At 49.4% G+C, this 13,487-nt stretch overlaps 1 protein-coding gene across 1 annotated transcript in view; it reads left to right on the top strand.

The window, feature by feature from the left end:
- The window catches only part of LONRF2 (LON peptidase N-terminal domain and ring finger 2), a gene marked incomplete at its 5' end in the record, with an annotated part of 71,051 nt that extends 62,824 nt beyond the window's left edge, over positions 1-8,227 (top strand). The window contains one exon of the mRNA XM_082851315.1: positions 8,136-8,227. Within this exon, the coding sequence (XP_082707441.1) occupies positions 8,136-8,205 (70 nt within the window). The 3' untranslated portion in view covers positions 8,206-8,227. The remainder of the gene's footprint in view (positions 1-8,135) is intronic.
- Positions 8,228-13,487: the final 5,260 nt, after the last annotated feature.

Raw genomic sequence — 13,487 nt, 5'->3', positions numbered from 1 at the left:
CTTTCTCTCCTGCCAGTGGGGTCTCCCCCTAATACCAGGGCCCTCCAACAAGCGTCAATACCAGCGCACTCTCACTGTTACCGAATTAAGTCGTATGGACCCCTGCTCGGGCCCTAGCCCGATCGAGGCCCTCTGCCTTGGCGGGGAAGGTTCTTCTTCCATTTGGGTTCGTGCAGCCAAAAATGAAACCCAGCGTGAGGTTGAAGCAGCACAAGCTTTGTTCAATGGCCAGAGAATGGAGAAGCAGGAACTTTGTTCACAATTCAGCTTCTCACTTTAATGGTGAGTGGGATTTGCTTTTAAGGAGGAAGGGCAGTCGGGGGAGAAGTGAGACCAGTGCTGGGGAGCACGGTGTTAGTTTTCTAGGAAAGAGGCAGAGCTCTCCTGGAAATGGGGCGCCACCCCTTTCTTGTTCTTTTCTGGTCTGTGACCTCTGATCTTGGCCACCGGCAGGTGTGTCATTTAGTACACTAATGTATCAGTAGTAAAGTCAGCGTAAAGTGAGACTCACGGTCTGTTGGAGGTCAGATTCGTTGCCATCTTGGTTTCAGCTGGTTCTATCTGGTTTTGTTTCTCTCTTCCTATAGCTTCCTTTGTTTGTGCCCAGACCCTGTGACTTAAAGATACGTTAGTTCCTGTTCAAGGGAGGGGTTAGTGGGTTCCTCTTCAAGGGAGGAGTTGGTGGGTTTTGAGCCAGGGTCTAATGGCAACTCTGCTAACATAATGAGGAGAGAAAACAGGTTTCAAACCCCTGTACTGAGACACCCAGAAGAGACCTTGTTCGGGGGCCTTTCTTTCTGCAGAAATGAACCGGCAATGTGCCAGAGGCTGTGGACGCTGTGCCAGGGCAGAGGTTCTGAGGATGCGTCTTCTAGGCAAAGTCGCATAGGCAGCTGCTGAGACAGGGTGTCTGGACCCCACGCCCGAAGCAGGGCCAAGAAGCCATGAGCAATTGTCCAGACAGGATTTAGGGTTCCACCTGGGGTGCCAAAATTTGTACCCGAGTAAGTGGGCTCCTTGCCCGCTGCGCAACAGAAAGACCAGATCCTGAGGGAACAGTCTTCTGCAGAGAGCAGGCTTTACTGCGGGGCATCCAAGCAGGGAGACAGGAGGCAAAGGTCAGATCTGTCTCCTTGATCAGGTTTTACTCAGGGGTATCTATTGTGGACGTAGAGAGCGGGAGGGGGAGGGGGCTCGGAAAATGATTGGCAGGAAGTAAGGTGTAAGTGTCGAGAGTTCGCTACACAGGCGCGACTGTCCTTCTTGCCTGTTCATGGGTCACGTGTGCAGTTTTGGGGCGGTCCATATGTTACCTGTGGCGAATTTTCAGCCAGTCACATCTGACGTTCACTGTCGGTCATTCTAGTTCCTCAGTGCGCCTGCTCGCCCGGGCGATGCTCAGTTGAAGGGGCCCTTAGCAAGTTGTTTCCATTCCTGCAGTTTCCCCGGCACGCTGCCGGACAAGCCTGGGGGGCTCAGTAAATCGTTCCGTTTCCATTTTATGGGCCTTGTAAGATACAGGGTGTGGTTTCAGTGCCATCACTGAATAATGTGGTACTGGGACTTCAGTATTGAATATTGTCGTAAACTGTATACGAATTCTTCCATCATCTTGGGCCCCGGAATTGTGCACAAGAAATTGTTTTCCACGTCTGGTTGCGTTATATTCCTCTGGAAATTCAATTCCGTGCCACGAAGCTGGGTTTGGAAGTCGATGTCTGTTTTGAATTCTGTTCGCTTACCTCGGTGATGAGTTTTGTTCTGACAGGCCCTCTCCGTCGTGAATGGCATGGGAGTTCTTCTAAGGACCTGCAGTAGTGTTGCGCTTGGTTCTTCTTTGCATGTCATTTTAACCTGTTCAGGGTTTTCCTTAGTTCCCCTCAACGCCGACGTTGTGCTGGTGTTTTCCTGTCCCATCTTGAATGATTGGAGTGTCTTCTGAATCCTGAGGAGTTGTACAGACATTGCAGATTTTCCTCTCTTCACAGCGCTGGTACCTTTTACTCCCATCTCTGTTCAAGGAATGGAAACGATAGCAAAGATGTTGACAATGTAGCCTTTTCTTCTTGTGAGTATGCTATTTCTGTCATATTCTCCTGAGAAATAAATATGTCATATTACGAAGCAATAGAAGAAGGTTTGGGTTTTTTTCCCCTTTTATAGCTGTCTGACCAACGGTCATTGGTTTGCTGGTAGGGGGAAGCCTTACGAACGTCTTAGGGATTTGACATCTGGGTTCAGCCGGGCTGGATCAGCCAGTCGATAGGTACCAGCCAGGGGTGTGGTGGTCCATGCCAATTGGCAGGTAAGTCTGGGAGTCACCTCTTCAAATAGCGGCGGGTGCTTCTCGTGGGTATCTCTGTAGCACATCGATTCAAGGGACACATTGTCCATTAACCCCGGGGACAGGATGGTTGTAGGGAGGTTGATTAGATGCCTGGTATCCCCCCCGCCATGACGGCTATGACACCCAAACCCTTGGTAGTAGGAGAGCCACACCTGTTCTCACTCCTCCCAAACAGGTGAGACGCTCTATAAAGTGTTCACATCAATGCGTTTGCTGCCTATTTTGCATAGTACTTTGACCAAGCCCCTCCCTTGAAGCTCCACCGTTACGGAATGACCCAGCCACATCCATCCACATGCCCAGTGACTGACTAACTTATTAACTCGTGTATCACGAGATCCCAGCCTCAGCTTGTCGTCCTCTGTGCATTTCTCTAGCTGTAGGACTGGACCTCGGTCCCGCTCTTCTGCAAGACTCGAGTCCTGACCCCGTGTGCTGTTACCAGCTAGGCTACCAGGCAAAGAAGGGTTATTGTTGGCAATACAGCAACACACATTATTGGACCAATAAAACACAAGAGTATTTTTATGTATTAATCCTGGAAACCAAAAGTATAAAGAAATGTTACTGGCTGTTTGAACCCAAGGACGTTTCCTAATAAGCCTGGATGGGTTTTGACAGGGCCAAACATCAAGGACCATTTGGTGGGGACCAGTTGTCTCAATGGATGTTCTGGACAGGACCAAATATGCACTAATCGTACAATTTGTGATATAAACTCTTAGTGTGTAAATTTTGGATTTCCAGTTGGATCAAGTCGTGCACCTTTGTTTTAGTGTAGTTACACGTGTATAGGTATTGGTGACCTTCAACGTAGACTAGTCAGTGATTTTTATCAGCAAAAACGGGTTTATTCAGTAGTTGACTTCTGGTAGGAGATGCAGCGTGCATCTTTCCCTGTTGGGGCCTGTAATGGATGGTTCTTTCTCCTTGACGGTTCTTATGAGGTCTGTAACCGACAGTGCTTCCTGTGATTGATGTTGGAGTAGTACTGCATGAGCCGCCCTTCTGGCCTCCCGACTCCATTTTAGTGAGGTTTTACGTTTTAAATTTTCACTAAATATATTTTTATTATATTTGCATTAAAATTATATATATATATATATATGTACACACACATATATACACACACATATAGATAGATCTATTTAGTTACCTTTTGTTTTCTCCCCTGTGTCTACAGGGATTTTTTTTTCTTCAAAAAATTGTTTTCTGTTTCCACCTTTTAGCCTCCTGCAGCTGAGGTTTTTAGTTTCTGTCTGATGGGAGGGAGAGCGGGGTAGCGAAGGAGCCTGGTGCCTTAGGCAGCAGCCTCTCCCTAGGACGGCCGCTGACTGGAGCATCACCTGTCCCCTTTGCCCCTTCTTCTTTTAAATCTTTTCAGAATGGCTTATATCTCTGGGCTGCTAAAAATTTTCCCTGTTTTTTCTTTCTTTGTCCCTTGTCTGTCCATGACCCTTGCTTTTCTTTCCTTTTCTCCTTTGGGGTTAGCCTGCTCAGCTTCTGGTGGTCTTGAGTGGCCTCCTTCCTGGGGTGTCCCAGTCAGCCTCCCGGGGCGTGGTCTTGATCCAGGAAAGCAGTGGTGACGGCATCCTGATGTGGGAGGTTGCTCGCAGCCTGTTCATAGGTAGCGACACTCACAGTGCCCAGACACGTCGGCCAGGAGACTTACCATCCCCCACGAGCTGAGCAGCTGCCTTGGGCCTTGGGGGATTGGGGACAAAGTACTCCTTCCCCTTATCCTTTTCTTTCCTTCTTTCTTTTTTTATATCGAGTTATAATTTGCATAGCACACTGGACATTGAGCTGCCGGTCTCCACGGAAGGGGTCTCTCACATCCCGCAGGGTCAGGGACAAGTTGCAACAGCGGCAAGGCAGGCCTCAGCAAAGAGGTTTGCCCTGAAGCAACACTGAAGCCTTTAGGTGCCACAGTTTACTTCAGGAGGCCACCCGTCACTGTGTCACCCTTTAGCACACGGGGGACCAACACCTGGACCCTCTGCCAGGGACAGCCTCTGAAAGGGCAGGCCAGCAGGGCCCGTCGCTCACAGGACGGCGACGAGGGTGACTCAGTGGGGCCGTTGGCTCGCCTGATCAGGCTCGGATTCCAGCACAGACTGGCGGAGGAAGTCATTCCTCGCTCCGTTTTGGGAGGCGGCTCTGCCTTGTTAGCCGGTTATCCTGGTCGCCCTCGGGGTCACCAGCCCGGAGACGAGGCTTTCGGGGTGGAGAATCAGACGGGACGCATAGATCTTATTCCATAATCCGGAAGGTGCCAGTGAGGGGTGACGATTAACATCATCCTGGGCTACAGCACCTGAGAGTTAAGTGAGGACCACGCAAGACTGCCCCCACTTCAGACACCAGCCACGCCGCACTTGTGACCGACTGTCTACAAACTGGGGGGTTCTCGTTACCTCCTCGGGTTCAACCACGTGCTAGCACAACTCAGGGAACTCTGGAAAGCTCTCCACTTAGGGTCAGAGTTTACGCTCCAGGATGTGAAAGGGGACCAGTCCGAAGAAGAGACCCACAGGGCCAGGTCTGGGAGGGGCCCCAACGCAGACCTGCCTTGGAGTAGGCTCGTGTGAGAACCACTGCTCTGGCCGCTGAAGCCCTGCAGCGGGCTCCAAGGGCTAAGAGGTGCAGCTTGCTTGCTTTCTAAAGCAAACAGACCAACACGATACCCCAGCACAGGGTAACGAGCAATTTGTTTCTGTGCTCAGTGGACAGGAAATAAAAAACTGCATACAATCTGGGTTTTCTAGTGTCCCACTTCTGCCCCAAACACAGTGGATTGACTGTCTTGTCCCCAAGCCTCCCATGTGGAGAATTAAAATAATTTTGATGGAGAAAAAAAAAAAAGAGTAAGTGAGGACCACAGAGGGTAGCAGGCCTTTGAGGTCTACTTATAATTCAGGCTGGAAAACCATGGCAGACACAGCCTGAGTTGTGGCCATGGAGGGGCCAACAGCCAGCTGGGCCTTCAGAGGCAGCGTGGGCCACTTGGTGACTCTGTTTAGCAAGTCAGGAGCAGTCGGACACATGCCCCTCTGTCGAGCGCCGTCACCCTGCTTGCTGTACCAATTGTGTTAAAATATACCCACAGGATTTTAATTTGTGGAGGTGACTGAGTGACAGGGAGAGGCCGATGCCGTGCCACCCTGGGCCGCAGGGAGAAACACCAGACCCAGTCAGGAGGCTGGAGTGGGGGGAGAGCGTGGGACAGAGCCTCTGTTGTAAGGGCGGGGGATGCAGCGAAGGACTGGCTAGTTTGGACAATGTCGGTGGGCTCTGGGCTGCAGGGTGGTCTCTAGTTGTCTGGTACCGGCTCTGGATGATTCGGGCAGGGGAATATTGCCTCTTGGAGGGCAAGAGCCGTCAGAGGAGGTGCTCAGAGTGTGGGCTGTGGATTGGTTGGTTTTCATGTGCAAGTCATGCTCCCTGGTGGGCCCTTTGCTGTCTCTGAGAACTGGCTGCTACCCCAGGAGGGGCCAGTCTCTCCCCAGTCTGGGTGGTCCCCACGATGTCAAAATGTCACAAAATACGAAAAAACATCATTAAGCAAGCTCATTGTAGCTTTCTGGCTACAGCCTCTGTAAGAGGTTTGTACTCTGGAAATAAGTAGGTGTTTTCTGCAGGGCGTGGGCCTGCGGGCACCCTGCACTCTGTGGCCACAGACACACTGCTGCAGTCAGGCAGCAAAGGCACAGCTCTGCAGAGGCATGTGACAGTCCCCAGGTAGAAAGATCGAGCCTAATCACAGTAGAAAACACTGAGGAAGTTTGCCTGGGACGTCAGGCTAAGCTGGCCTTCAGGACAAAAAGGGGGTTTGCAACTTGGATTATCTCTAACCTTTTACCTCCAGGGATCATTTTAAAACCTTGCATTGGGACCTTCGTTATTTAATATACTCTTCTAATTTGAATGGTTTGGTCACGTTTTTCACTGGCGTATATTCTCTCTCGTGCTGCTTACCCACCCCTCCACCCCATGCACACAACTGTCCACGGAACTCTGGCAAAAAAACAGGTCAGAGAGTTCTATCTGTATGTTGCTCTTTCATGCGTGTAGAGGGTGGTGTCTTTATAGCATCTTAATTTTATAGTTGTGAAATGATTTTACTAGTTAAGAATTTGATGTGTATTTTTTTTCTATTTAATTAGAAGGGCAGGTGTGGATATAAGTCAATGGAGATAAACTTAAAAATCATGCTTTTTCCTATGTAGAGATAGGCAATACGTCATGACATTCATAGAATGTAGTTGATTCCTCCGGCCTTCCTTTTATTTCCTAAATTCAAGTCAGGATTAAAGGTGTAATAACAAGATTTGGCATTTCTTGTTGCTTAAGTGAGGCCCAGACTTCAATGTTGTGATGTTTACTTCGTGTATTCTTGTACTGTTTGCTTTCTTTCCTTGGAATTGTATATCTAACGTTTGGTATTTGGAGTAAATATAAGTGTTGTAAATGTTCGTTAATAAATAATTGTGCGCAAGTAATAGAGTAGAGTGACGGGAAACTAGATCCAATCATTGTGTAGGATATTGTATTAATTTTCTGTGGCTGCTCTCCAACCAGTTACCACAAACTTGGTGGTGTTAAACAATAGAGATTTACTATTTTGAAGTTCTTGGGGTTAGAAGTCTTGAGATCAAGGTGTCAGCAGGGCTGTGCTTTCTCCAAAGGCCCCATGGAAGAGTTCTCTCCTGCCTCTTCTAGCTCCTGGTGGTAGCCAGCAGTCCTTGGCTTGTGGCAGCGTAACTCCATCTTTGTCATCATATGACTGCCCTCACTGCGTGTATCTGTGTGTCCAAATCTCCCTCTTCTTATATAAGTGCGCCAATCGTTGGATTTAGGGCCAACCCTAATCCAGCGTGACCTCATCTTAACTTGATTACATCTGCGAAGACCCAGTTTCCAAAGAAGGTCACATTCACAGGTTCTGGTTGGACATGAACTTTGGAGGAACACTATCTAACCCAGTACAGATGTGGAATTATTCCACCTTAATTCAGGAGTAGAAAAATAAGGGAGGTCAGCGGCTTTGCCTTAAAAACAAAAATTACTTCTTAAAATCAGTTCTGTCCAAGGCAGATAAGATTTTATAGGAGCTGAAGCTTGTATAGCGTTTTTTTTTTTTTTTTTTAGGGGTGGGGGTAATGCTTCTTAAGAAAAGGAATGTAAAATTCCAAATACAGAGTTAGGTATGAAAATGCGTATTTATTTAGAATTTTTAAAGAAGTAAATTAAAAGTTTTAAAGTTGGCATACCACACCCATCACAGAATACTGAAAGCCGTTTTTATTAACTGCCTGACACCTTTATGATACTTTTCCTTCCTTTTTTTTTTTGGTTGCATATGCTTCAATCACCTCCTCCTATGACAGTTTTGTACTGTATTAGTTTCTTAAGAGATAATGATATTTAAATTCTGTCTCTCGCATGGTTGTTGAAAAAAATTGTAATTTCGAAGTTTCAGTTTCACAAGTTGTTATTGGTGATGTCATTTAAATTGTTAGGATTGTTGTCTAAATTTGGGAAAGCCTAAACTGAGATTCTTTCATATATGAGCTGTAAAATTCAGGCATTTTTCAAGATATCTCATAGAGTGGTGACTAATCTTAAATCCTTCATCACTGTCCAGTAGAATTTTCTGTGATGATGCAAATGTATAGGAGCTAAGATGGTAGCCGCTAACCAAGGTGGTTATTGAGCACTTAAAGTGTGATGAGTGTGGCTAGGAAACGGAATTTAATTCCATTTTAACCCTTTGCTCTTCATCCAGAAATCTGCCCACTCCCAGCCCTGGGTCCAACCTCAGTGCCCTCTTGTGGGCCCCCCTCCAGGCCCAGTGACTATGTCAGCAGACTAGAGCCTGAGCCAATGAATTTGGTGAAACCATCTAAGGATGTGGAGGTATGAAAAAATCTGTCTCCTTCACTCACCTGCGTGTGCTCAGAATGACTGTTGAATCAACATGTTTAAGAAGGGAAAGGCGGGGCTTCCCTGGTGGCGCAGTGGTTGAGAGTCCGCCTGCCGATGCAGGGGACAGGGTTCGTGACCCGGTCCGGGAAGATCCCACATGCCGCGGAGCGGCTGGGCCCATGAGCCATGGCCGTTGAGCCTGTGCGTCCGGGGCCTGTGCTCCGCAACGGGAGAGGCCACGACAGTGAGAGGCCCATGTACCGCAAAAAAACAAAAAAGAAGGGAAAGGCTTATCGTTCTGGAACAGACTCCTTTTTATGTTCTCGAGGCTTCTTTCAGCATGAGGCCCCATGTGTCAGGATAGACCACGATGTTACAGTAACAAGCACACCCCCAAATCTCTTGGTTTTCAGATGGTAAAGGTTTCTTTTTTTTACTTCCATGACATATCTATGAATGGTGGGCACCAGGGATGCATGGCCCAGATCCTCTTCAGTGCGGGACTGGTGGCCTGCTGCTGGTAGAGTGTTTTGCTGTCAGCCCCTTCAGGTGACACCTCACACCAAGTCTCATCCCTTCCCAGAGAAACTCACATTCAGTGGTTGATCCAAGTGATAGCATAAAGGGTGCAGCCATCTCAGCCCAACATAGGACAACTCCGAAGGGTCCTTTTAGCTCCTGAGTTCCCTGTGAGCCCAGCTGTGGCTGCTGTTGCACCTGCAGTCTGGCTGGACTTCCCCCTTCCTGCCTGAGGTGGGACTCTCACAGGTGTTATTTCTAAGGGCACGCTTTAATAAATATCCTGCAGGAGGAACTCTTGTCTTAGAGTCTGCTTCCCTAGAGCCAACCTGCAGTGGTTTAATACCAGGAGTGGGCCAAGAAATCAGTGATAAAGTGGGGTTTTGGAGTTGGATTACTCACCACTTTCTGGCAGTAACTCCCCATCACTGGCCATAGGGCCTCTTGCATGAAGTCACCATCTAATGGTTAAAACTAGCACTGGTGGTGAACTGGGATGGCGTACTAGCAGAAGGAAAGGCACTGGTTCATGCAGGGTGTCAGGCCTTTGAGAAATGCGTGTAAATAGTTACAAGGACAGTGGAATTGGGTAGCTATTGCTAAGACTGATCGATGCTCTAGAAAAAGATAAAAAGCTATGAAAAATTTATCACCAATCAAAAGCCCTGGGAAATTTTGAATACCCAGGTTCCCCTGAACCTTCTGAAGCTTAGAGATGATGCCAGGGCTCCTTCCTGTAGGGCGAACCCCATGGGCCCTTCAGAATCTACCCCCACCTACCCTCCTGGTCACTAAGCTTATAACTGGGGTTAAATCACAATAAAACCCACGCATAGACGTTCTGAGCCTGATTAGGGGTAGGGGAGAGTGCTGTATCCCAGAGGAGCGACAAGACCTCGCCCATGGGTACCAGCAGAAGGCAGAAGACTGTGCCTAGGGTGGGATTCTGTAGGTGCTTCATCAAAGGGATTGGAACGTAAAGTTGAGTAAGAGAGAGCTGGGTGATGTGGGTGCAGTCTCTTGGGACTCCGTATCTGTCTAACACACTGGGAGGGCTCCAGGAGATGGGAGAATGCCCTGGTGAAAGGGGTGCCAGAAACCCTAAAATCCAGCCCAGAGCTGATGTGGGAAAGTGCATTACAGAACCCAGCCCACTCATGGCCCTCGGGATTGGAGAATTCCCGAGCAAGAGAGGTCACGTGACAGACATAACTGCCAGAGGCAGGTGAGGCGTCACAGTGGGGGGGGGGATGCTGCTGACCCACACGTGGGTACCAGGATGGTTATTACAGCAAAGTGTCCCTGGGCAGAACAGACGCACAGCCGCCAAGGGAGCTGCTCCGTCCGTACCCCTCAAAGAAGTCAAGGAGCTGGGACCAGGAGGTCGTCAAGGGGAGTTACTCCAACAGAAAATGCACGTTCCTTTGCCCAGTTTCCGTATCTGAGTCAGTTTCAGACCCAGAACCCACTGCCTGAAGAAGAGACCAGATCCCCAGAGGAAGGGGACGGTCACACCATGGTAGGTTTCTCTTGGGCCTTGGGCAAAGGTCCCTTCATCCAGTCTTTCAGCCAGCAGTGCAGCAGGGGAAGAGGAATATTTCACATTCCGAAGACTCTTGGACATGGGATCCGGGTCTCTATTGTTATCCAGACACGTGAAACATCATCCTGGCACCCCTGTTACAGTGGGGCGTACGCAGTCCTGGTCAGGACCTAGCTCCCTCTGGGTCCGTTGGTTCACAGACTCGCCAGCCCGCGTGGTCATTTCCCTGGTCCCTGAATGTGTAACAGAATAGACCTACTCTAGGGTCTTTGGCCTGAGAGGTAAGAGCTGTCATAGTGCGGAGGGGCAAGCAGAAGCCTCTGAAACTGTCCCCCTTCCTCAGCCAGATGGTGAACGGAAACAGTACTGCCTCCCAGTGGGAGGGCAGAAGTTAGTGTTAAGTATCAGAAGGATGCAGAGGTAGTGGTCCCACCATTTCTCCGTTTCATTTACTCGTCTAGCCCTTGCGAAATCCCAGCGGATCCTGGAACATGAGAGTAGATTCTCCTAAATTCAACTGAGCATTCACCCGGGTCGCAGTCTGCCACACCAGATGTTATGTCTTTGCCAGGATATATTAACTTATTTGAGGCAAAGGGTGTACAGACATAGATTTAGCAAATGCATTTCCTATGAGAAAAGAGGCAGTTTGCATTCACATGAAACACATACATACACTTAAAGTTTTGTCCCAGGACCAGTGTTGACCCTTCTGCCCACCGTCACGATATAGTCTGAAGGGACCTGGATCATCTGGAAGTTCTGCAGAGCATCTCATTAATCCACTGCACCACCTAACCATCCTAACCAGGTTGGTTACCATCCTAACCAACCTGGATTAGCAAGAAGTGGCCAGTGCGTGGAAGGCCCGGGTGGTAGAATGTGCATTGCAGAGGGCGGGAGATAAACCCTACGAAGATTCAGGACCTGCCGCCTCAGTGAAGCTTTTCAGGGTCCAGTGGCGAGAGGCATGCAGGAACAGGATATCCCACCCGAAGGAAAGGACAGATGATCGCCTCGTGCACCTCCCACCATGAAGAAAGAAGCACAGCATCTTGTAAGCCTCTTCAGATTTGGGAGGCAGCGTGTTACATGTCTGGGGATTCTGCTGCAACCCACATATGAGATAAAACAGAAAGCTGCTGACTGGCGGCAGCCCAGGCTGTGGTACAAGGACCCCTGACATTTGGAGCGTGTAACCTGGCAGGTGTATCGCTGGTGGGAAAGGAGCTGTGTGCTTCTGTGGACAATCACAGCACATACCCCTTTGCCTCTGCAGAGCAATACTGTGCCTCTTCCACTTTTAAGAAACACTCCTGGTACCCTGCGGGGCCCTGGTGGAGACGGGACCCTTGACCATGGGCCGTAAAGTGGCTGTGCAGCCACAGATGCCCTTGCTGAGCTGGATTCTGACACACACCCCCAGGACAAGGCTGGGTGGGCCCCCAGGATCCATTTTAAGATGGAAGTGGTATATCTACAGTCTCACATAAGCCAGAGCAGGGGGGACAGCAAACTACACAACTCGTAGCCCAGATCTCTCCATCACCCACGGTCCTTGCTCCAGGGCAGCTCATCCGTTCCTTCCTGTGACTGGGAAATGGTGTATGACCAGACGAAGGAGGAAGAGAAAGTCCAACTCTAGTTCATGGTCAGGTGGGCTTGGTACATATGTGGAAGCTGAAAATAGATGGCAGCTGTATACACCTGCAACCAGGGGTGGTCTTGAAATGGTAACAAGGCAAAAAATCACACTCTTAAATCTAAGCTCTGCAGGTTGAGATGTCTTGGTTCCCAAAGGTAGACTTCTGCCTGGGAACATGTGAGCCTCATTGAATTACAAGCTGCCGTCTTCATCTGGGCGTGTCAGAGTCACCGGCAAGCAGGAAGAGGCACCATCCTGATGGGGGTATGTGCCCAGAAGGACGAGGCAGGGCTGCTGCACACTGGGATGTGTGAACCCAGGTGATGCACAGGCTGCCACGTGGTCCTCTTGCTGAGTGTTGATGGTAGATGAACAAGCAACAACTCCAGCCTGAGAAGGGCATGTAGACCAGCGTTCATACTTCGCAGAGGTGAGCTTCTGAGTCATCACATGGATTAAGCCACTGAGACCAGCAAAGGTGCTAGCTGAGGCGAGGGGAGCCTGGAACAGATGGTCCAGAAGGGGGATAGTGTTATCAGCTGTGGCCTTGAAACCAGCAACAGAGGCATCCTATTAACCTCCTTTTAAGTGTCCCCCAGGAAGAGGAGGAGGCCCCCGGGAATCTTGAAGGAGCTGCTTCCGGAACATATATGAAGAGATGTGTCCAAGAGGCACAGATCGGTTTATTGATTATTTCCACCAACAACCTCAGAACTGAAAGATAATTCGTGGTACTTTGTGACAGAACAATAGGAAACTTGGACACTCCAGAAGGGCTGTTTTTCTAGGACCTGGACCACCCCCTTGCCAATCCTCTTCAGCAGGAGGGGGCAGTGACAGCTCTGTCATGAGAAAGAGGAACTCCCCCCCCGCCGCTCCCGGTTCTTCAAACCAAAGGTTGCCATGGAGATGCACAGTAGACTTGACACTGTCAGGGGTCCCTGTTTCACATGAAACCTCAGAAGCCGACTTTGGAAAACACAGCAAGTGACTGGCCATTGTTTCAGACAGCAGAAGAAAATGAGAGGCAGCGGAGGAAACGGTAGCAAGTAATAGATTCATTCCTCTTGCAGCAGTAACGTCAGACCAGACTGTGAAGCTGTAGGTCAGATGCTGAGTGCCTGGGCCGTGGCTTCCCTAGGATGCCCACAACACGGGCAGCAGCACAGGAGAGTAGGTCGAGCTGTGTGTCCAGATCCCTCCCCGTTTGTTTCTTAACCACTTCAAGACAGTTTCAGAAATGCACTTCTGAGGAAAGATCTTATATCCAGTAAAACTCTGCGGAGCAAAGACAAGCAATTAGCAATTGGCATAAACACAGCCCTGGCAATAAGCAGCAGTAAGTAGCAGGACCCTTATAAGCTCAGCTTACAGCTGAGGGCCACCAGGTGGATGCTGTGGCCGCAGCCAGGGCCTTGGAGCCGGAGGAAGGGAGGGGGACGAGGTGGGGGGACACCCAGTTTGCACCAGAGCTGATTGTATGGTGCTTTCTGGCTGCCCACCTC

This window comes from Leucopleurus acutus, assembly GCF_964270905.1.
Source record: "Leucopleurus acutus genome assembly, chromosome: 12".
NCBI lineage: Eukaryota > Metazoa > Chordata > Mammalia > Artiodactyla > Delphinidae > Leucopleurus > Leucopleurus acutus.
The sequence above is the reverse complement of the archived record's forward strand: the minus strand, read 5'-3'. Positions and strand labels throughout refer to the sequence as shown.